Raw genomic sequence first — 17,622 nt, 5'->3', positions numbered from 1 at the left:
GGCATCAAATACACGGATGTAAGATTTCACTGCCCTTTTTAACAACTGGGTGAAGGCACAATCTGATAAAAAAGTGCAGCTGAAGTTGACCAGAGCCGTTCAGTTCTGATTGCTGCTGCAATGTCTTTCTTCATGCAGGCAACTTCTAAGCTGCCTCACTGCTGTTACTTATAAATATCAAAATGCTTCTGGCTGTTCCTGTTGTGATGAATAATGTCCAAAACTCATTGCATAGTTTGTTGTGTTTTCTGGCTATGGTTGAAGGCTTTATATGGAACAGGATGGAGATCTTTTTGACCTTTCCCTGTAAATGTCTTGTTGGATTTGCAGTCTTTTCTGTCTTTTTACCCTTTTATTTTTTTTTTTCCCCTCAGAATGTGGGCTAGCATCTTTGAAATGATATAAATAATAATACCTGCAAATGATTTATAATAAAATACCAGCACGTTCAGTTTCATCATTTAAAAGACATGGAAATAGAACTTCTATCCACTTTGTAGCAGTGCCTTTGATTTGAAAACACATCACATCAACTTGAGTCAGCTCAGAGCAAACTACAAGAGGAGTTACGTTGTATAACAGATGAGGAAAAGTGTGTTTTACCATTAATGCCAAAATAGCAAACATCTACTTCTGACAAGCTGACAGACCAGAAGACTGAAACTTAATGAATCTTAATGCTTTCTGTCATGTACTTCAATTTTCTCAAATTGTTTCTCCAATTAGTTCTACTCTTTGTGAAGGAATGACTAATGATAATTAATACATTCTTATCATTTGCATATTCAGGCTCCAGTGTTTCTAAAAAACAGATATGTGTATGAAGGTGAGCCACGTTTCTGTAATTTCTTTGGGCTGTTGGAGTTTTTCAGCTTTTCAAGTGTGTATTTTCAGCTAAGCAGGGGGAATATGGTGGATGCCTTGAACAGCCTCTTATGCCTTTGCCATAGAAATAATCTGGGGATAACTGATGTCTTAAAGCTCTTCTGTAAAGAGGTTTCTTCTCAGCTGCTCTTTAAGTGGGAGATGGGGAATGTAGGCATGCGGTGTCTGCGTACCTCTTGATGTCATTCAGTTTTGCCCTGCTCGTAACGTGCACGTGTGGAGAGATTTGTGCTAATACATCATATGAATTCTGTATAAAATCAGTAGGGTATTTTTGCTGTTGCTTTTGTTGAATTTCGTCTGCATAGGAACTGAAGCTTTCCATGCTGCTCTGCAGGTACTTAACCTTTAACTCTAAAAACATCTTGGTTTCTGCTTAATTAGTCCTGCCTCTTATACAAATGCTAATTCAGAGGAAAGAGAAGAGATGAAACAAGTACATATTTTCTCCATAAATAAAAGAACAGCAGGATAAAAATCTATAATGGATTGGCAAGATGTGAAGCAGCAGCTTGAAGAAATGCAACTCAATATTTGGCAGAATAATCAACTGAAACAGATTTTGTGCGAAGGAGATGCTTTAAAACTGCTAATGCAGAAAAATACCTTGAGATTTTAATGAATGCAGGATAGAACCTTGTAGAAACAAACAAAATGGTTCACTATAAGCTTCCAGCATTCTGCTCCTTGGATTGGTGCTGCCCCATCATCTCAAAGGGTGGCTGTGTCCTCACCAGCTTCTTGTGAGAGGATTGCCCGTTCTCCACAGCTTTCCAGCCTGCAGCTTGGAGGACAGAAATGGGATGAAGTGGGATCTGAAATAAGATGTTTATTGGGATAGTTTGTTGCTGGTAGACCCTCAGAAAGCTTCTGGCTGGATTCAGGGCTGTGTTCTGCCTGTGACTGGTTTAATGCTCCTAAACCGTGAGGTTTCAGTGCTAGTGATTGAAGCTACCACTGAATCTGGCGCGGGTGGAAGAATGAGGCTGCCAGAGCCCTGGAAGCCTGCAAGGACTGCAGTCTGCATGTCTGAAATCAGCATTGCCAGAAAGCTACAGAAGGGCAATTTATTCAGATGTGCTTTATCAAAGCAATGGAGTGCTTGCAGCCTCAGCTGCTTTATCAACAAATATTTCATACCTGCCTTGTCACTGGCGTAGTTAAGTATGCGGTATGTAGCGGGGCAGCTTGCCCTGGTCATGCTCACCTCTGAATATTCCATACAAAATACTCGAGCAGAATAGCAAAGCTGGCTTTCCAAAAGAATTTTCCTGAAAGAAATGTTGTATGTACATCCAGGAATTGTTGGGATAGAGTCTAAGCAACCGAATAACATATTCCACATGTGTTTTTGGTAAGCTGGTCCAAGTGCCACGAAAAGGGCATCAGATAGCACAGAAAACTGCTTAGGTTTTAGAAAGCTACAGAATAGAGAGAACAGGATGTGGTGGGAAGGGATTGGGCAGTGTTGTTCACAACTTGAAATACACTGGTTGTACTGTCTCTCCTTTGACATCTTTTGGATTCAGTGATGATAACCAAGTTGGGTTTTGATAAGTACGGTTTGAGGTAAGATCTCCAATATGTATTTCAGTACCCTTCTCTTAAGATGCTGACCACCCTGGGCTGGCTGCTGAGTTAACTGACAGGAGGAAGTTTTCTCACACAGAGGGTGGTGATGCACTGGAACAGGTTGCCCAAGGAGGCTGTGGATGCCCCATCCCTGGAGGCATCCAAGGCCAGGCTGGATGTGGCTCTGGGCAGCCTGGTCTGTGGTTGGTGACCCTGCACATAGCAGGGGGTTGGAACTAGATGAGCATTGTGGTCCTTTTCAACCCCAGGCCATTCAATGATTCATTCTATGATTAATGTGCTAGCTAAAAGTTCAGTGTCTTCCCTCTTCTCGTGTTAGCAGGCAACAAACTACACATCTGCTCTAACTTTCTGCAAATAAAATGTGTAGCGGCAGCAGAGGGTCTATAACAAAAATCCTTGCTTGTGTTTTAGCAAGAATTACAGACAAATGTTTCCTGATGTAATCTTTTTTTTTTCCCCTCTCGTTTCCTTTTCAAACAAGCCCGCAAAAATACAGTGCTGGTTCAGCAATGCTCTGTGCCACTGAGGTCACAAGAGTAATAAAAATAAAAGCTTATTTAGCTGTATGTAGAGATTCCTATCGCAGAACCATCAATATTGCTGGCAATATCAGTAGTGCGGGCATAATTTTGTCATCTTTATTGGGCTCCTCAAGGCTAAATTTTGAGCATCAGAACTGCCTTTTCCTGCAGATAAGAAGGGTTTAAGTGTCTAACAACGATGCCCCCAAGCTGCCCAAAGGAATTGGGGCCTCGGTGTTCAGTTGCATGCTGGCAGGGTCTGTGTGTGCTTCTGCAGTCATTTGGGCATTGGTGGGGCTCCAGTCACTGCCTGTTTTGGTGGTGGCTGTGTCTTATAGCCAGACTTCAGCTGTCACATCAATACCTATCAAATATACCATGAGCACGCTGCATCGTTGGATATTGCAGCTCAGCTCACTGCTGGCATGCTTATAAGCTCTGTGTACAAAGCAAAACCACCAGTCTAGGATTTGCTAAGTTGTTCATGCTTAATTCTTATGCGTGGGCACAGTCCTAGGTGGGAATGTCTTCTGCAAACCAGAAGGAGAAAGATGCTGTTGCAGATCTCTTCTATGCCTCAAGTAAATATCTACTACTGTTATCAAATAATTGATAAGAATGTGCACAGGTGTTAATTCTTTCTGTTTCCGGTGAGTTGGAGCTGCCAGGGCATGACACCTTCGCACTGCAGGCCAAGAACTCGTCCTTCCATTTGCACCTAGCAGATTTTTCTTGTTTCCACTCCCCAGGGTGACAGCTGCTCCAAGAGCAGACGAGGAGCGATGACACTGAGAAATAGATTCTGGCTGCACTGTGAGCACTGGTCAATAGCCTGTTTCTGAGTAGGTGGATGGCAGAGTTATCACAGCTGCACTTGGGCAATCTGCAGCAGGAATTCAGACAGGGTGCAGTCATCTCTTTGCTCATTGCCCAGAATTGTGCTACTGAGATGAGTGTCGTTCTGGAACTCTGTAATGGGATTTGAGAAAGACAGGTGAAAGCTGTAGGTTGTAAATGGTACTTGTCGAGCTGGCTGGAAATGCTCTTCAATTTGTTGGTGGTTCTTTAGATATTCTGCTGCATTAGCATGCTAGACATGAATATTGCTGTCTTATTAGCCTTTGAAAGTGACAAAGTTATAGAAGCTGTTCATTAGATTTGCCTTCACTTGAAAATCATTTTAAAAAGCTCTTTTTCTCTTAAAAACAGGTTGTACGTGTTTGAAAATGTCCTTATGAGTGAGGAAAATGCTGACAATCAATCAGGTGTGATTTTTATCTTTAATAACACAAGTAGATGTGTGCTTAGTAAAGAGAAACAGCTCTTAAAACAGATCCTGGTACTTCTCACTTACAGCTCTCGGTACCAGTTCTTAATTTGTGACCTTAGTTAGAGCTCTGTTAAACACTCCATCTTCTTAAATGTAAGCCAATTTCAGTGGCTAACTTTTGAGATGCTTTAAACTGGTCAGGCTTCCTAAGAGTGACTACTTTGAATGTTTTGCAGTGGTGTTTTGGAAGTGCAATTATTTGTTTTACTTACAGAAGGCTCTCTTTGGTCCCTAAGCGTATGTGTGAAGATGGCCACAGCAGAAGTTCGAGCTGCAGCCCCTGAATGCACTATGCTGACTGGAGAGTCTCTTGCAGGCTTTTAAACACTGCTGCAATCGAAATAGTAAAGCACCTGAGGTTTTCCACTGAAAAGTACAGGAGTTGAGTCCTGATGCACTAAATGTGCTCATATATCCTTCTGAAATTGACCACAAAATTCAGTCAGTCCTACACTCTGCGAGATTAATAACTGCAGGGTCTGTGGTTCTCAGTGCTTGCTGAAATGGAGCTATTTTGTAGGGGGAGAACTGTAGTTGTACAGTACAGGTAGTGGAGATGGTGGTTGGGGAAGGGTGTTCCAGATACGAGCCTTGATCTGTTGAGGTCTCATCAGATGAGTCAAAACCATGAAATCCTACTTGCTCAGACAAGACTGCTGTGGGCCCTGCTTCCAGCTTTATTACTTGCTGCCTCCCATCAAAAGATGATGCTTCCTATGGAAGCAGTTGCTTTCTGTTTCTGAAATGGTCTCTGCTGGCACAGGGTGGTTCAGAGCACACACGCAAACTGCTTGCTTAATATTTGGGAATACAAGTCAGCTTCCTTCAGCTGAGGCTGTTGTTAGCCCTGCTTCTCCTTCATCACAGTAAGATTCCATGCGCAGGATCCTCTGGATGAGAAGCATTTGGCTAATGATGTCCTTTCCCTGTTTTGCCATCCCTGGTGACAGCCAAGGTCAAGCAGCACCAGGCTCTGAGCACCGGATGGAGCCGTAGGTGTCCCTGTTCATTGCAGAGGGTTGGACCAGGAGGCCTTCAAGGGTTTCTTCCAACTCAAAAGCAATTCTATGATTCCTTTGCAAAACATATCCCACATAGATGTCACCTTGTATTGTGATCATCTGCTTTATTCTGTTAGTCAGCCGTACTGAGTGATCAGTGTGCATAAGCCAGAAGATTCGGGGATAGAAGGCAGAATGACGGCACAATTTGTTTTCTGAAGACATGAGCTGAGGAGAATACTTCCCTTATTACAGAAATGCATTAACCCAATACCCATGCATATTTTGAGCATCAATATTATGTTTCCATATCCCGCAGTAGATTAAAACGTCAATCACACCATCCATATTTCATAGCTCTCCGAAGCCTCGGGGAAGGTGCACATGTCTGGTGCTGCTCGTGCCCCACCAATAAAACAGCCCTCTAGAAGGAGATCTGCGCCGGCCATATAGCAAGATGTCAAATTAATTGTGCCAAAATAATGAGTTAGCACCAAATGCTAATTAAATATTGATGGAAGTCATACTTTCAATTATATTCATTATGGTGCAATGTGTTATGTAGACATGAAGTGCTTGGGATGTGGGCATATTTTATAATTAATCTTGTCACATAATAGCACTGGAATTATTTCTCTTCTGAAATCCATTTCTAATGCACTTGGAGGTCTGTGTGTACTATCCTGTTGTCATAGCAGAAGTCCTTTCTGTTCTTCTGATGCTCCAGGAAGGCGGAGATTGATTTCACCTTCCCGATGGCAGATCTCACAGCACTTACTCTGATTTATACAGCCTCTGTGTCTCCTCTCCTCATTCACAAGGTGCTCTTTGCAGAGGTGGAGCTGGAGGAGTGTGGGGCCATGTCTTGCTGCAGCATCACAGTGTCAGAGGATTGCAGCTGTAGAGTGGCAGAGCAGAGAGAAATCTCAAAAGCATGAGCAGAGAGGAACCTCTATGTGATGTCAGCCAGAAGAATAGGATCACAGGATTGTAGGGGCTGGAAGGGACCTCCAGAGGTCATTGAGTCCAACCTCCCTGCAGCGTAGAGGACGTGCAGGGCTTCTGATCTCTGCTGTGGGGGAAGGTTTTTAAGCCTAAGATGTCAGAGAACAGCTCTTTGGAAAGAGTATAATTCAAAAAGTTTACTCATACAGGGAGGTGATGCACTGGAACAGGTTGCCCAAAGAGGTTGTGGATGCCCCATCCCTGGAGGCATTCAAGGCCAGGCTGGATGTGGCTCTGGGCTGGTCTGCTGGTTGGCAACCCTGCACATAGCAGGGGGGCTGAAACTAGATGAGCATTGTGGTCCTTTTCAACCCAGGACTTGATTGCTTCGAGACTAATAGCAGGATCAGTACCAGAAAGAATCTTACTGGAATACTTTTTGTATGTGAAATTACCTTTAAGGAGAAATGGGCGCACACTGCAAAACCCACCAGTCAAACGTGTAAGATAGTGTGAACCTATTGCTCTTGAGTTCCTTGAGCTCTTTAGGAAGACCAAAAAGTGACTTCCAAGGTCACTCTTCCCTCCAACTGGAGGTGGGGAGGATGGGGAGAGGCCTAGACCTGGGAGCAGGGATGCTCTAAAAGCATAGCAGTTGAGGCAGATGGGCAGGGTGCAATTAGAAAGGAGGGTGTGGGGTTTTTCCTTCTAGAAGGAGCAGCCTTGGTGGCAAGGTCCCAAATTGTTCCTGAGAAGGAACTCTGATATTATGCACTGTGGAATATACATGAGCCCAGTGAGAGGCATGTGGAAATTACCAGCGGTGAAGCATTGGAGAGCAAAAGGAGCAGTTCAGCCCAAGAATAGATAACACCCAGCAGAGCAGAACGGTGGCACCAGCTGCTGAGAGGGTGATTCAGTGCTTGTAATGATTTCCAACTTCACTCTAAAACTATCACTGTGGAAGTATTCCTCATCTAAAGTACCAAACTTCTCTGGACCATCAGAATGGAATCTCTCCATGTCCCGGATGTGTGAAATTAATGACTGAATATTATGCTGAGAGCCATTTAATTAAAAACGCTTCCATTAATAATGCAGTTGGTGAGAGCATGTGTGTTATGTAATTAAAGATAGCACATCAGTAAATGATACTATGCAAAACCAATTCAAAAAATTCAAATGAGGCAGAGCAACGTAAGGAACTTAATTCAAGTGGGAATAAAAGTCACTGTGAAATAAGCTCCGTTTTCCCTGGAAGCTGCAATTAATCTGCTTCTGGCAACACCACTCAATATTGGTGTTGTAAGTTTTAAGTAGGGGGCTCTGCTGGTGCAATGTATCAAAATACCTTTCTCCTTTGGCCAGATAAAAGGACAGCTGCCACTCAGATCTCAACAGAGAGCCTGAGCTGCCGAGTGCCATTCAGCTACAGTGCTGCTGTTACTGTGAGCAGTCAGGTTGTGCTCGGTCTGCTGTTTGCATCTGTGTGAAAGCCAGGAAGGAGGAGGTGGTAGAGGGAGCAGAGATGGCAGCCAGCATCACCTCTAGCTCAGGTGAGCATCGTTTCCTTTGCTTCCCCAGAGCTCTTGGGCTAATCCAAATCTTCAGTGATGGATGTCAGAAACGCCGCAGTTAAATATATCTGACATAAAACTACTTAATTTCAATCCACTTCTCAAGTACTGTATGGTACTGAATAGGTTCGCTTATCGTCCTAAATGTGGCTTCTTGAAATATTTTTAATCCCTTGGTTTCTCTCCCCAGAAATCTGTGTTAAATATCCCTCACCAAGATGTGAGGTTAGCAGTGTAAGTCTGCTCAGCATCGCCTGCTGTTTTGGTGTGTGCTTCAGGAACACCCAAGCGATGAGGCAAGAACAGAGTTGTACTGATTTACGTAGACCAAAGGCAGCTCAGTGCTCAGTTCTCACTAAGCTGGAACACATCAGCTCAAGTTTTGAAACAGTCGACCTAAAATCAGCCTGATACGTTTTGAAAACTTGGACTGATGGTTTTAAGAGCAGACTACAAGAAAATAACGCAAGTTGTTATGTGGTTATTGCAGTTGGTGCATCTGGATCTGGCAGCATCACTGTCTCCTGTAGGATCCCCACACCAAAAGATCCCAAGTCTCACAGCTTGGGAAGTGGCATTGGCTGTAGCAGATGATACGAATCTTAAAATACTAGGAGATAACTGATAGCTTTGGTTCTGCTTTCTTCTTCATTTTTACCTTATGAGCTAATGCAAATAACCTCACTGCTTCCTATTTCACTGTTCCCTTCCTTGCCAATTTGGACCCAATTATAATGTATCACCTTTCAGGAATATCGCCTGCTTATTTGGAGCTGTTAAGATAAGGTAGCCAAAACTTAATTGGCTGCATAATGACAAAAGAGCCACATACAGTCTGGGAATGAGGCAGGAGAATAGAGAAGCCAGATTTGCATTTGAGGTGGCTAAAGTGTACAGCAGGATGGAGCGAGCATGGGGAGTGACAGCCGAGATGTGAGGCGATGGTCCGAGGTCAGTGGTAATAGAACTGTGCTGCTTCCCAGTGATGGCGAAGTGAGAGCAATGGCACACAGCAAGTGTTTCAGAAGCAGCTTCTGGATAGCTGAAAGGGGTGAGTGTGGCACTCTGACCCCGTATGGCTTTTATAAGTCAGATGTGGCCTGATGGTGTGGCCTGATGTCGAGCTGAGGCTCTGGCATGGTGACTGCCTTAATGATGCACCACACTGCCTCTGCATCCCAGCATCCAGGGGGTTTGTGTTAAGCTGCATCTTAGGAAAAGCATTCTTTGTGAATTTTTGCCTACAAAATTCAGTCTCAGTTTCCAGGTTTCCTGCTGGAGTACCCACAGCTGCAGACCTGCTTCTGTCTGAAGCCTACCGAGGCACTGGGCTGGAGGCAGCAGCACTGCAGGAAGGTGTTGCTGTGTGTCCAGGAGATCATGTCCACATCGTGTCACTTCCAAGTGCAGACTTGAGCAGGTGGTGGACCTGGGTTCAGCTCTTGCCATCCAGTTACCTCGTAACCTGGGAAGGAATTACACTGATTTGTAGGGGCTTTTTTTTTTGTCAGTGATGAATACAGTACCACATTCTCAAAGTACAATTCAGTACCAGTTGCCAATCCATTAGAAACATTTTATTAGCTGTATTAAAACTGCTTCTGCTGGACGTCTGAGGTGTTCACGAGGCACAGATGGGAATGGCAGGATCTGTTTTTTCAGATGAGACAGCCTACAGCTAGAAGTGCATTTGAGTGATGTGCGTCTCATTGAGCTGCTTGGTTTGTGGCTTGTTACTGTCGTTTCTACTGTGCATATTTGAATAGGAACAGTGATAATGACAAATCATTATTATACTATAAATAAAACATTATCCAGATTACGCTGGTCAACAGAGCATAAAACAAACAGCACATTCTAATGTCCTTGAATTACACGTGATTGATGGGGGAGAAAGGGCAGCACGGGAGGCTGATTTGCACCCAACGCCTTCGCCTCGTTGCTGTGAGAGCGTTTCCAGCCACATCAGAATCGTTCAGGGGTTTCCACATCCATTGAAATGATTAAAAATAAAACACCAAATGGCTGCCGTTCCTGCATTTATGTACGATGTACTGCCTGAAGGAAAAAGAGCCGCCTGACTCCGGTGCATATCATCATTTGCCTGCCGCTGCTAGCTTTAGCGATGTATATCCAAGTGATGGGGAGAACAGGCACACTTACCAAGGACTTTAGATCAATGCAAATCAGTATTTAAATACGTGCAAAGCCATACTGTTAGGTTCATTGGTGCACTTTGTGCTGAACCTGCTAGGTTGAAGCGGTTTCTTTTTCCCCTGGTTTTGACTGCAATCAGATCACAAGTCTTTTCTTGCAGTCAGTTTCTCAAAATTGGTTCGAAAAAGTATAATGTGATGCTTTTAACCTGATTTTTAATGCATTGACTGGAAAAAATGCAGTGGTTCACAGTGAGTTTTCTGGCATAGCTGTCACAACTGTCATCTTGTGCCAAAGCTTGGGGTGGAGGTGGTTGGAACACCTTGCACGGCGCCCAAAAAGTGGTGAGATGCTGCTGCTGAGGGCCAGAGCTCCATGCAGGCAGTCTCCTCCACAGGAAGATGTTTGGGCTGCTGTAATGCAGACCCTGAGGCTCCATAGCACCTCTCGTTTAGCACAGCTCTTCTACTTTCAGTGGCCTGCTCGGGGGCATTTGCTGAAGCAGTTCATGACTGTGTTGAGCAACGCGTGCACTTCTTTCCTTGACCCTCATGAATGCTACTGAACTTATTTTGCCCACTGTACTGCAGACTTAAATACCTCACAGAAGAAGAAATGGCACTTGGCACAAATATTCAGCAATATGTTGTGGGAGTGTTTTGTCATTTATTTTTGTCCCCATAAAGCCACCAAACCAAACTGGGAGAAAAAACACAACCAAATATGCTGCGAGTGAGTGACAGATTTAGCAAACTCTCTTTATTTACATACAAATACATGTACACATATATTCTGTATATGTACACATATTCAAGTGTATATACATACATGGTTTCCACATACTCTACAATAAATAGCATGTAGGGTTTTCTTTCAATTGCCTACAGTGCTGAGTAAAAATACATGGCAATAAAATCATGGCTTACAGCTAAGTTACAAAAGCACCAGACACTGAACTCATAGCAATAAATCCGAGCTTATATACAGCTGGAACAAGGACACGCTATACAGAATACAAAGTAGAACACCTTGTAGGAATCGACAGTAAGAGACAAACTGAAAAACATTATTTAGAACAGGAGGGACTCTGTATGAGAAGAAGGAAAGCAAAGCAGTTAGGTTCTTGGCAAAACAAAACCACACGTTTAGTTTGGTCACATGAAGAAGAAACAAATTAATCGTTACTTTCATATTTTAACAGTAATTTTTTCTATGAGATTTTATCAATGAAATGGGAATTGATCTCATGAGTGAGTCCTTCTGGGCTGTTGGGGTGTACAGGGCACTCGAACTGATTATTTTAGCAGTACCTCATTTAAGCCACGTTCGACTTCTTGCTCCCTGCATGTTAGTTTGACTACAGGCAATAGAAGCACTCCCTCAGCTAGCTTTTTCCACAGGACCTGTGATATGGGGCTGTGACAGCAGACTGACAGCAGTGGTAAATCAACACCCAAAGAAATGGCAAGGAATTTGTGCTTGAAGCTGCACTGCTGGAGCTAACTGTCCTGCAGAACCAAACCACAGCCAGACCCTGGGCTGTCACACTCAACCGTGACAGAGCAACATGGTTCCATGTGGGTGTGTTGTCCAGGTGAGTACTTTACACCAACAGCAATTGTTTGGAATCTGCTCTATGAGGTGAAGGTGCATAGATCTGTGTTGTCCTCTTTATTTTTCATTGCTTAATATATTGATCTTAAATATGGAGTACTAAGAAAGACAACCGGGTGCCATTAAGCAGAAAATTTCCTCCCCCTGCTGATGGATTCTCCTTGCCACAACATGGTGCTGAGGCCTAAGAAGCAAGACAGTCACTTCCCTCCCATGGAAGCTGGCACCGTTTGCAGACCTAAACAGAGATTATCTTTTTCCAGGGTACATATGCTCAGTCACTGTGAAACGAGTACTGGTGCATGTGTTAATGCTTGGGGATGGTCAGAACCACTGGTGACAATAGGAGGAAATGTACACCAAACCTGCACACCTGGTGGGTCTAATAAACTAAAGCTCATCAATATCTAATTACATCATTGCATATTCATGGACAAGAAGTCTGAAGGAAGTACTACTCACTCTTCACTTTGATGAATACATACAACTACCACAGCTCATAGAAATCCTTTCCTTCCTTTCTCCTCTCCCTTAGAAATAATGCTTTCTTTTCATATTTGGACTCGATACTTTATGAAATTAGTGGGAGAGCTGTTCATTTGGATTTTCTATGGAAGCAGCTGAGAGTCATCTTTATAACTTGCTTTTTATATTGTCATCTCCTAAGGTTCCCAGTGAGAAAGAGAATCATTTCCTGCTAAGTGTTGTCGAATTCAAGTGAAAGATAACCTCTCTGCCTTGGAGTGTACTTTAAAAAACTGATTTTCAAGATCGATGCTCATTACGGACATAATTTGCTTTGATTTTTTTTTTTTAATCATGTCTGCCTAGTAGCTCCCTTATGAACAGTGAGAATACTAAAATGCAATGGTCTCAAATGAAAATGATCGTTACGTAAACAGTTTGATTAGTTACGATACAGCACAAACACAGCTACGGTTCTTAAAGACTTTTGAACCTGATAGGAAAAACATATTCCTCTCCAGAAGGTTAATGGAGACGCTTACTTTTATGACTGGTGCTGGATCTGTACAGTTTGTCAAGGCTGTGTCAGCCAGAGGACAAGTACGGAGTCTCGCTATGGTAATTATAATCGGGACAGACTTTTTGCACCAGTTTGTAATCTACGCTGTAAAAGGCGATATAAATGCAGATAACTTTGAATGGTTTAGAACACAACCAGGAGACATGGCTTTGGGTCTGCTCTTGATAGCAGATCTTTGAGGGGTCGAAGTTGCACAAGGCAGTTTTTTTAGCGCGATCTGTTTTTTCGTACTCGATGCGGCAATTGAAGGACTTGGATTCCTTGGTCTCCAAAGTTGACTGTGGAGACGACTCGAATTCGACCACCTTGGAAGGTGGCACCAGGCTCACAGAAACGTTTCCCAGACCTGTGGAGTTATGTCGGAAATAAACACTGAAGGTGCCGTTGCCGTGATCGACGATTTTCCCTGTGATCAGGAGATTCAGTTTAACAGTTTTGATGTTAGAGTGGAAGTCGCCCCATCCAAACATCTTCTTGAATTTCCCCGTTTTTACTATAGGTCTGCGTTTAGTTCGTGTGAGAGATTCCTGAACCTCCGTGATGTTGGACAACCAATCCCAAAAGTTTTCTATGCTGTCTGAGTAGGACACCTGGCCATGTTTCAGTACTGGGGATGGCTTAACAAACAGACGTAGCGGGTTGATGATCCTGGAGTGGACCACGTTGTCCACTAATGTCTCTGCAGCATCCTTGTCTTCCCAGTCCAGCACATCTGTAGCTTGTACAACTTGATTACCATCACAAAATACCTGTTCCAAAACAGAAAAAGAACTGTATGAACTGTGAAAAGAAAATGTCAAGCTACTACAGGAGCCATTAATATTCGCTTTTGTATCACTCCAGTGGACTACAGTAATGAGCAACTTCTGCAGCCCCATGAAATCTCAAAGATTTTATTCAATAGCTTACAGAAGATGCAAAACACTCACTAGGAGCCATCCAACAGAAAAAATGCATAAATCTCTGGATGGGTCGAGGACCGTCACGCATCAAACAAGGAAGCATGTTTTTCTTACAGTTATGTTAGATAAAAACGTGCCCGAGGATGCAAGAAAACTGGAAATAGCAAAGCCGTACCTCCGCTAAAAGGCAGAATGAAAAGAGAATAGCAGAACTTTTCCATTCTTCTTTATTATTCTCTTTACTTAACTGAACAAATGCTTTAGGCTTAAAATTCTGTTATCTATCTGTACCAAAATTGCTTACTCTACATTTGTATTTTTGTTCTTGCCAAAGTTTCTAGCAAATTCTGAAAGTAATCATGGTTTTTGGTGTGCTGGAGGTAGGTGCTAAATTGCCTGTGTATGGCAAGGCCAAGCCTGCAAGAAGAGCTAAGCAACACATCTTACCATTTTTCAGAAGTGTGACCAGGCCAAGCTAAGTCTAATGCAAAACAGTTTGCAATCAGGAAGCATGTTACTACATCCAGAATCAACAGAAAGATGTTAGCTTTCAAAAAGATTTGTCTTAGTAAGTATCAGATGTCCAATTTTAATGCACAGGCATACTGCCTGAGTACAGCCTTCCTCTTCACTCTGAGAGTGGAGCCGTGTTGAAAATACAGAACTAGAGCATGCTCTGAAGAGGTCAGAAGTAGAATCTGTGTTTCTGCAGGCTAGAAATGAACGTCGACCTTTCTTTACACATCCTTGAAGTCCTGAACACGAGTTTTGTAAAACATGTTTGCCTGTTAGTTCTGTTTGTTCCCTTCAAGCTTATGCCAGAATCTTCAAGTACAAAGAAAAGATTTTCAGCTGCTCTATTCATCATTAACCAGCACGTAAACACATGCATGAGTAAAATGTAAAGAAGATCAAGAGGGAAAGAGCAGTGCTGTACCAGGTCCATTGCCCAGTGAAATACTCCCTCCTCTTCCTCCTGGCAAAATGCTGCTGGTATTACACCTCTGCTCCTGCAGGGCCAGGGTCTGTATGGTAGATTCCTAGTATTGCTAGCACCAGGATGCAGTTTTCACTGATCAGTAGGCAACAACAGCACCAATTATGGGGTGGAAGGCTGCTTAAAGCACCCAAAACAGGGAGTGAATGCCATCCTTTTTGCTTGCTGGGTAATGCTGACTTTGTGGGATGGAATACGGTGCTGCTTGCCTCACAAGAGAAAATGTTAGAAGTAATGCTGGGCTTGCTGTTCCCCTGCTATGATACCAAAGGTACCCGTAGCTCTTAGTACTTTACCATCTTCAATCATTATTTTCTATAATCTTCAATTTTTTTCATCTAATTACCTGGAACTCCAAAACCACTGGTCCTTTCCTGATTTCTACCAACCAGAAGCCTGAACCCAGCTTAACACATATCTTTCCTATCTTCCCTAATGCAGAACTTGAGATAGGCCTTACCTTACTTGTATATTGCGAGGCAGCCATCACTAAATAAATCTGTGTCTGGATCCATACTTTGGGGTTAGGTGTGTCTTACATAAGCAAATTATTTTCTTCTTCAGATTACAGAGGGAGAAAAAAGGCACCAATGATCACTCTCAGCCTGAGACCTTGTATGTCAAGTTTCTGCCACCACACAATGTTTTTTATGGCTGAGCTATGAACTCGGGAAAATAGGAGATCCTAATGGATGCAGTGACAGATGCTTATCTGCACCAGCACAGATAGCTGTCATAATGATGCCAAGGGAAACTGTCACGGTGATGGAAAGTTCTCAGTGAAGCAGTGTCATGATTATGCATGGATCTTCAGCCACTTCTAAGCCAGTCCACATGCTCAAAATCAGCTGGGTAAAGCTGTAGCAGCTGGCCTGGGTGAGCTCCCAGCTGCAGCCAGGGCTGGGTTCAGAGCAGCAGGAGCTGAGGCACACACTCACCTGTCCTTCACCCCAGCCCAACCGGAGGCCTCTCAGAGCTCTAAGAGAAGCTGTACTGCTGCACTTCCAAATTCCAGCAGAGACGGGGCCCTGGTAGAGCTGATAAAACGTTTCCCAGTGTCTGCATGCTAAATGGCCTCCTGCATGAAATGCTCATCGCCAAGCGAAGATGTGGGCACCTGTAGTCGGTGTCACTGCTAGTAACTGAGCTAGGAGCAGCTAGAAATCTGTAGGAGAAATACACGGAATCAGAGCTGTTCAGCACACAGGCGGTTCTAACTTCACTTGTTTCTGCACTCAGCTGTGCCTGTCCTTTGGCAAGGGCACAGGAACACCACATTTGTCCTCCTGGGCTACTTTTCTTTTGCAGCACTTACTGAAAGCCGCGCTATGGCTCTTTGGCTTTTCTCTCCTTCCTTTTACAAAGAGAGCTACAAGGCACCGAGTCATGTGCTACTGGTAATGCTCAATGTATGTCTCTTCTGGGGGCTCTCACTCCAAATGAGATAGCAGAGCATTGCTTTCTCAAGTGCTTTTTTGCAGCAGGCTCTGATATAAAAAGAAGAAAAATGTGCTATGAGGTTCAGAGAGGCTGCAGGATGGGAAGCAGTGATGCATGCTCAGACAGGCTAGGTTTGTCACATCAGTGAGGTATTAGGGCAAAATTATTTCAAACGGTGGAATTGCAGAGTGGTACCATGCTAAACCACTTTTAATTACTTGTGTGTTACAGTGCATGAGCAGCTGGCATGCTCACAGCTAACAAGATGCTTCAGCTGAGGTGACATGGTGGCAATTAAATAGCTTTCATCATACATGAACACACGATGGTTCAGATGTTGAATCATGACGATGCACTATTCCTGTTTAAGGCATGTACAGCATCAAATAAACACGGCTACAATCTGTGCCTTACTCAAAATGAGCAGTATTTCCTCCTTTCTCAAGCAGATTGCAGACTGTAGGACTCCAGACTTGTGCAGCCTTGTTTCTTGACTCTGCCCTGCTGCTGCCTTGTTTCACTCATTTGGTTGTAGGGACGGGGCTGAGCTGTCAGCACAATCAGTTGCACGAAGGAGGACTTTGCAAGCACCCAACAGTACATGTGTCGTTTTGCACACGTTCAGTAATTGATGGCTAATAAAAAAGAGCCTGCTTCTGCTCAGTGCTTAGTGCAGGAACAGGAATGAAGGTGCATTGTTCAGAAATGTGAATAATATTTGTACCTTTTGAACGTAAAACCTTATTTCTGTGCACGTGCAGAAGTTGCTCTATTTGAAATAAAGCTTCTTGCAGTGACAGAATTGAACGCTTAACACATCATTTTCTTCTATGCATTGCAAAGGCCCTTCACTCGATGACAGCTTCTTGCTATTAGCAAGGTTGGGCACATGCCCACTTGATTCACTTTGGTTAGCAATTTCCGGGAAATAAAAAAAATCTGTATTAAAAGAATGCAGCGCATGCTGGAAAAATGGCTTCCTCAGCATCTTCTCATTTCACAATAATGCTTCTCTATAGTGGAAAATATTGCTGGTAGGGTTTTTGAAAAAAATACTAGCCTAGGGAAGTGAGTATATACATTTAAATAGATGGCTATTGCTGTAGTTCTCCTCTGCTGCACCTGCATTTTCCCATTCCCTCCAAACCATCAATTTTCAAGCAGAGGAAACAATCTAATCTATTTTCTGTATTATGGAGGCTGTAAAGTGTCACCCAGTTACCCCAAAATTTCTGTTAGACTATGATATTTCCCATTAAGGGCCACTATCTGGACCCATTGAGATGTACAGAATCCATGTCGCACCTTGCTCTTGCATTTTGGTACACTAAATACAAAAACAGTTCAAACCAAAGCATAACATTGTGATTATAAACTTCAAACTATTGGTCCTTTCTGTGCACTCCTCTGACCAATTGTGATTGCTCTTCAAAGACCATTCTCATCCAAGAATGATTTCTTTCACACAGAGGGTGGTGAGGCACTGGAACAGGTTGCCTAAGGAGGCTGTGGATGCCCCAGCACTGGAGGCATTCAAGGCTAGGCTGGATGTGGCTCTGGGCAGCCTGGGCTGGCGGTTGGTGACCTGCACATAGCAGGGGAGTTAAAACTA

At 43.4% G+C, this 17,622-nt stretch overlaps 1 protein-coding gene across 1 annotated transcript in view; it reads right to left on the bottom strand.

Annotated features, from left to right (window-relative positions):
• Positions 1 to 10,745: 10,745 nt before the first annotated feature.
• The window catches only part of NXPH2 (neurexophilin 2), a 32,508-nt gene continuing 25,631 nt past the window's right edge, over positions 10,746 to 17,622 (bottom strand). Inside the window, exon 2 of the mRNA XM_052675719.1 lies at positions 10,746 to 13,420. Coding sequence (XP_052531679.1) covers positions 12,677 to 13,420 — 744 coding nt within the window. The 3' untranslated portion in view covers positions 10,746 to 12,676. The remainder of the gene's footprint in view (positions 13,421 to 17,622) is intronic.

This window comes from Tympanuchus pallidicinctus, unplaced genomic scaffold (genome assembly GCF_026119805.1).
Source record: "Tympanuchus pallidicinctus isolate F22 unplaced genomic scaffold, pur_lepc_1.0 scaffold15, whole genome shotgun sequence".
Classification (NCBI taxonomy): Eukaryota; Metazoa; Chordata; class Aves; order Galliformes; family Phasianidae; genus Tympanuchus; species Tympanuchus pallidicinctus.
Note: the sequence above shows the minus strand (reverse complement) of the source record. Positions and strands in the feature narration are given on the sequence as shown.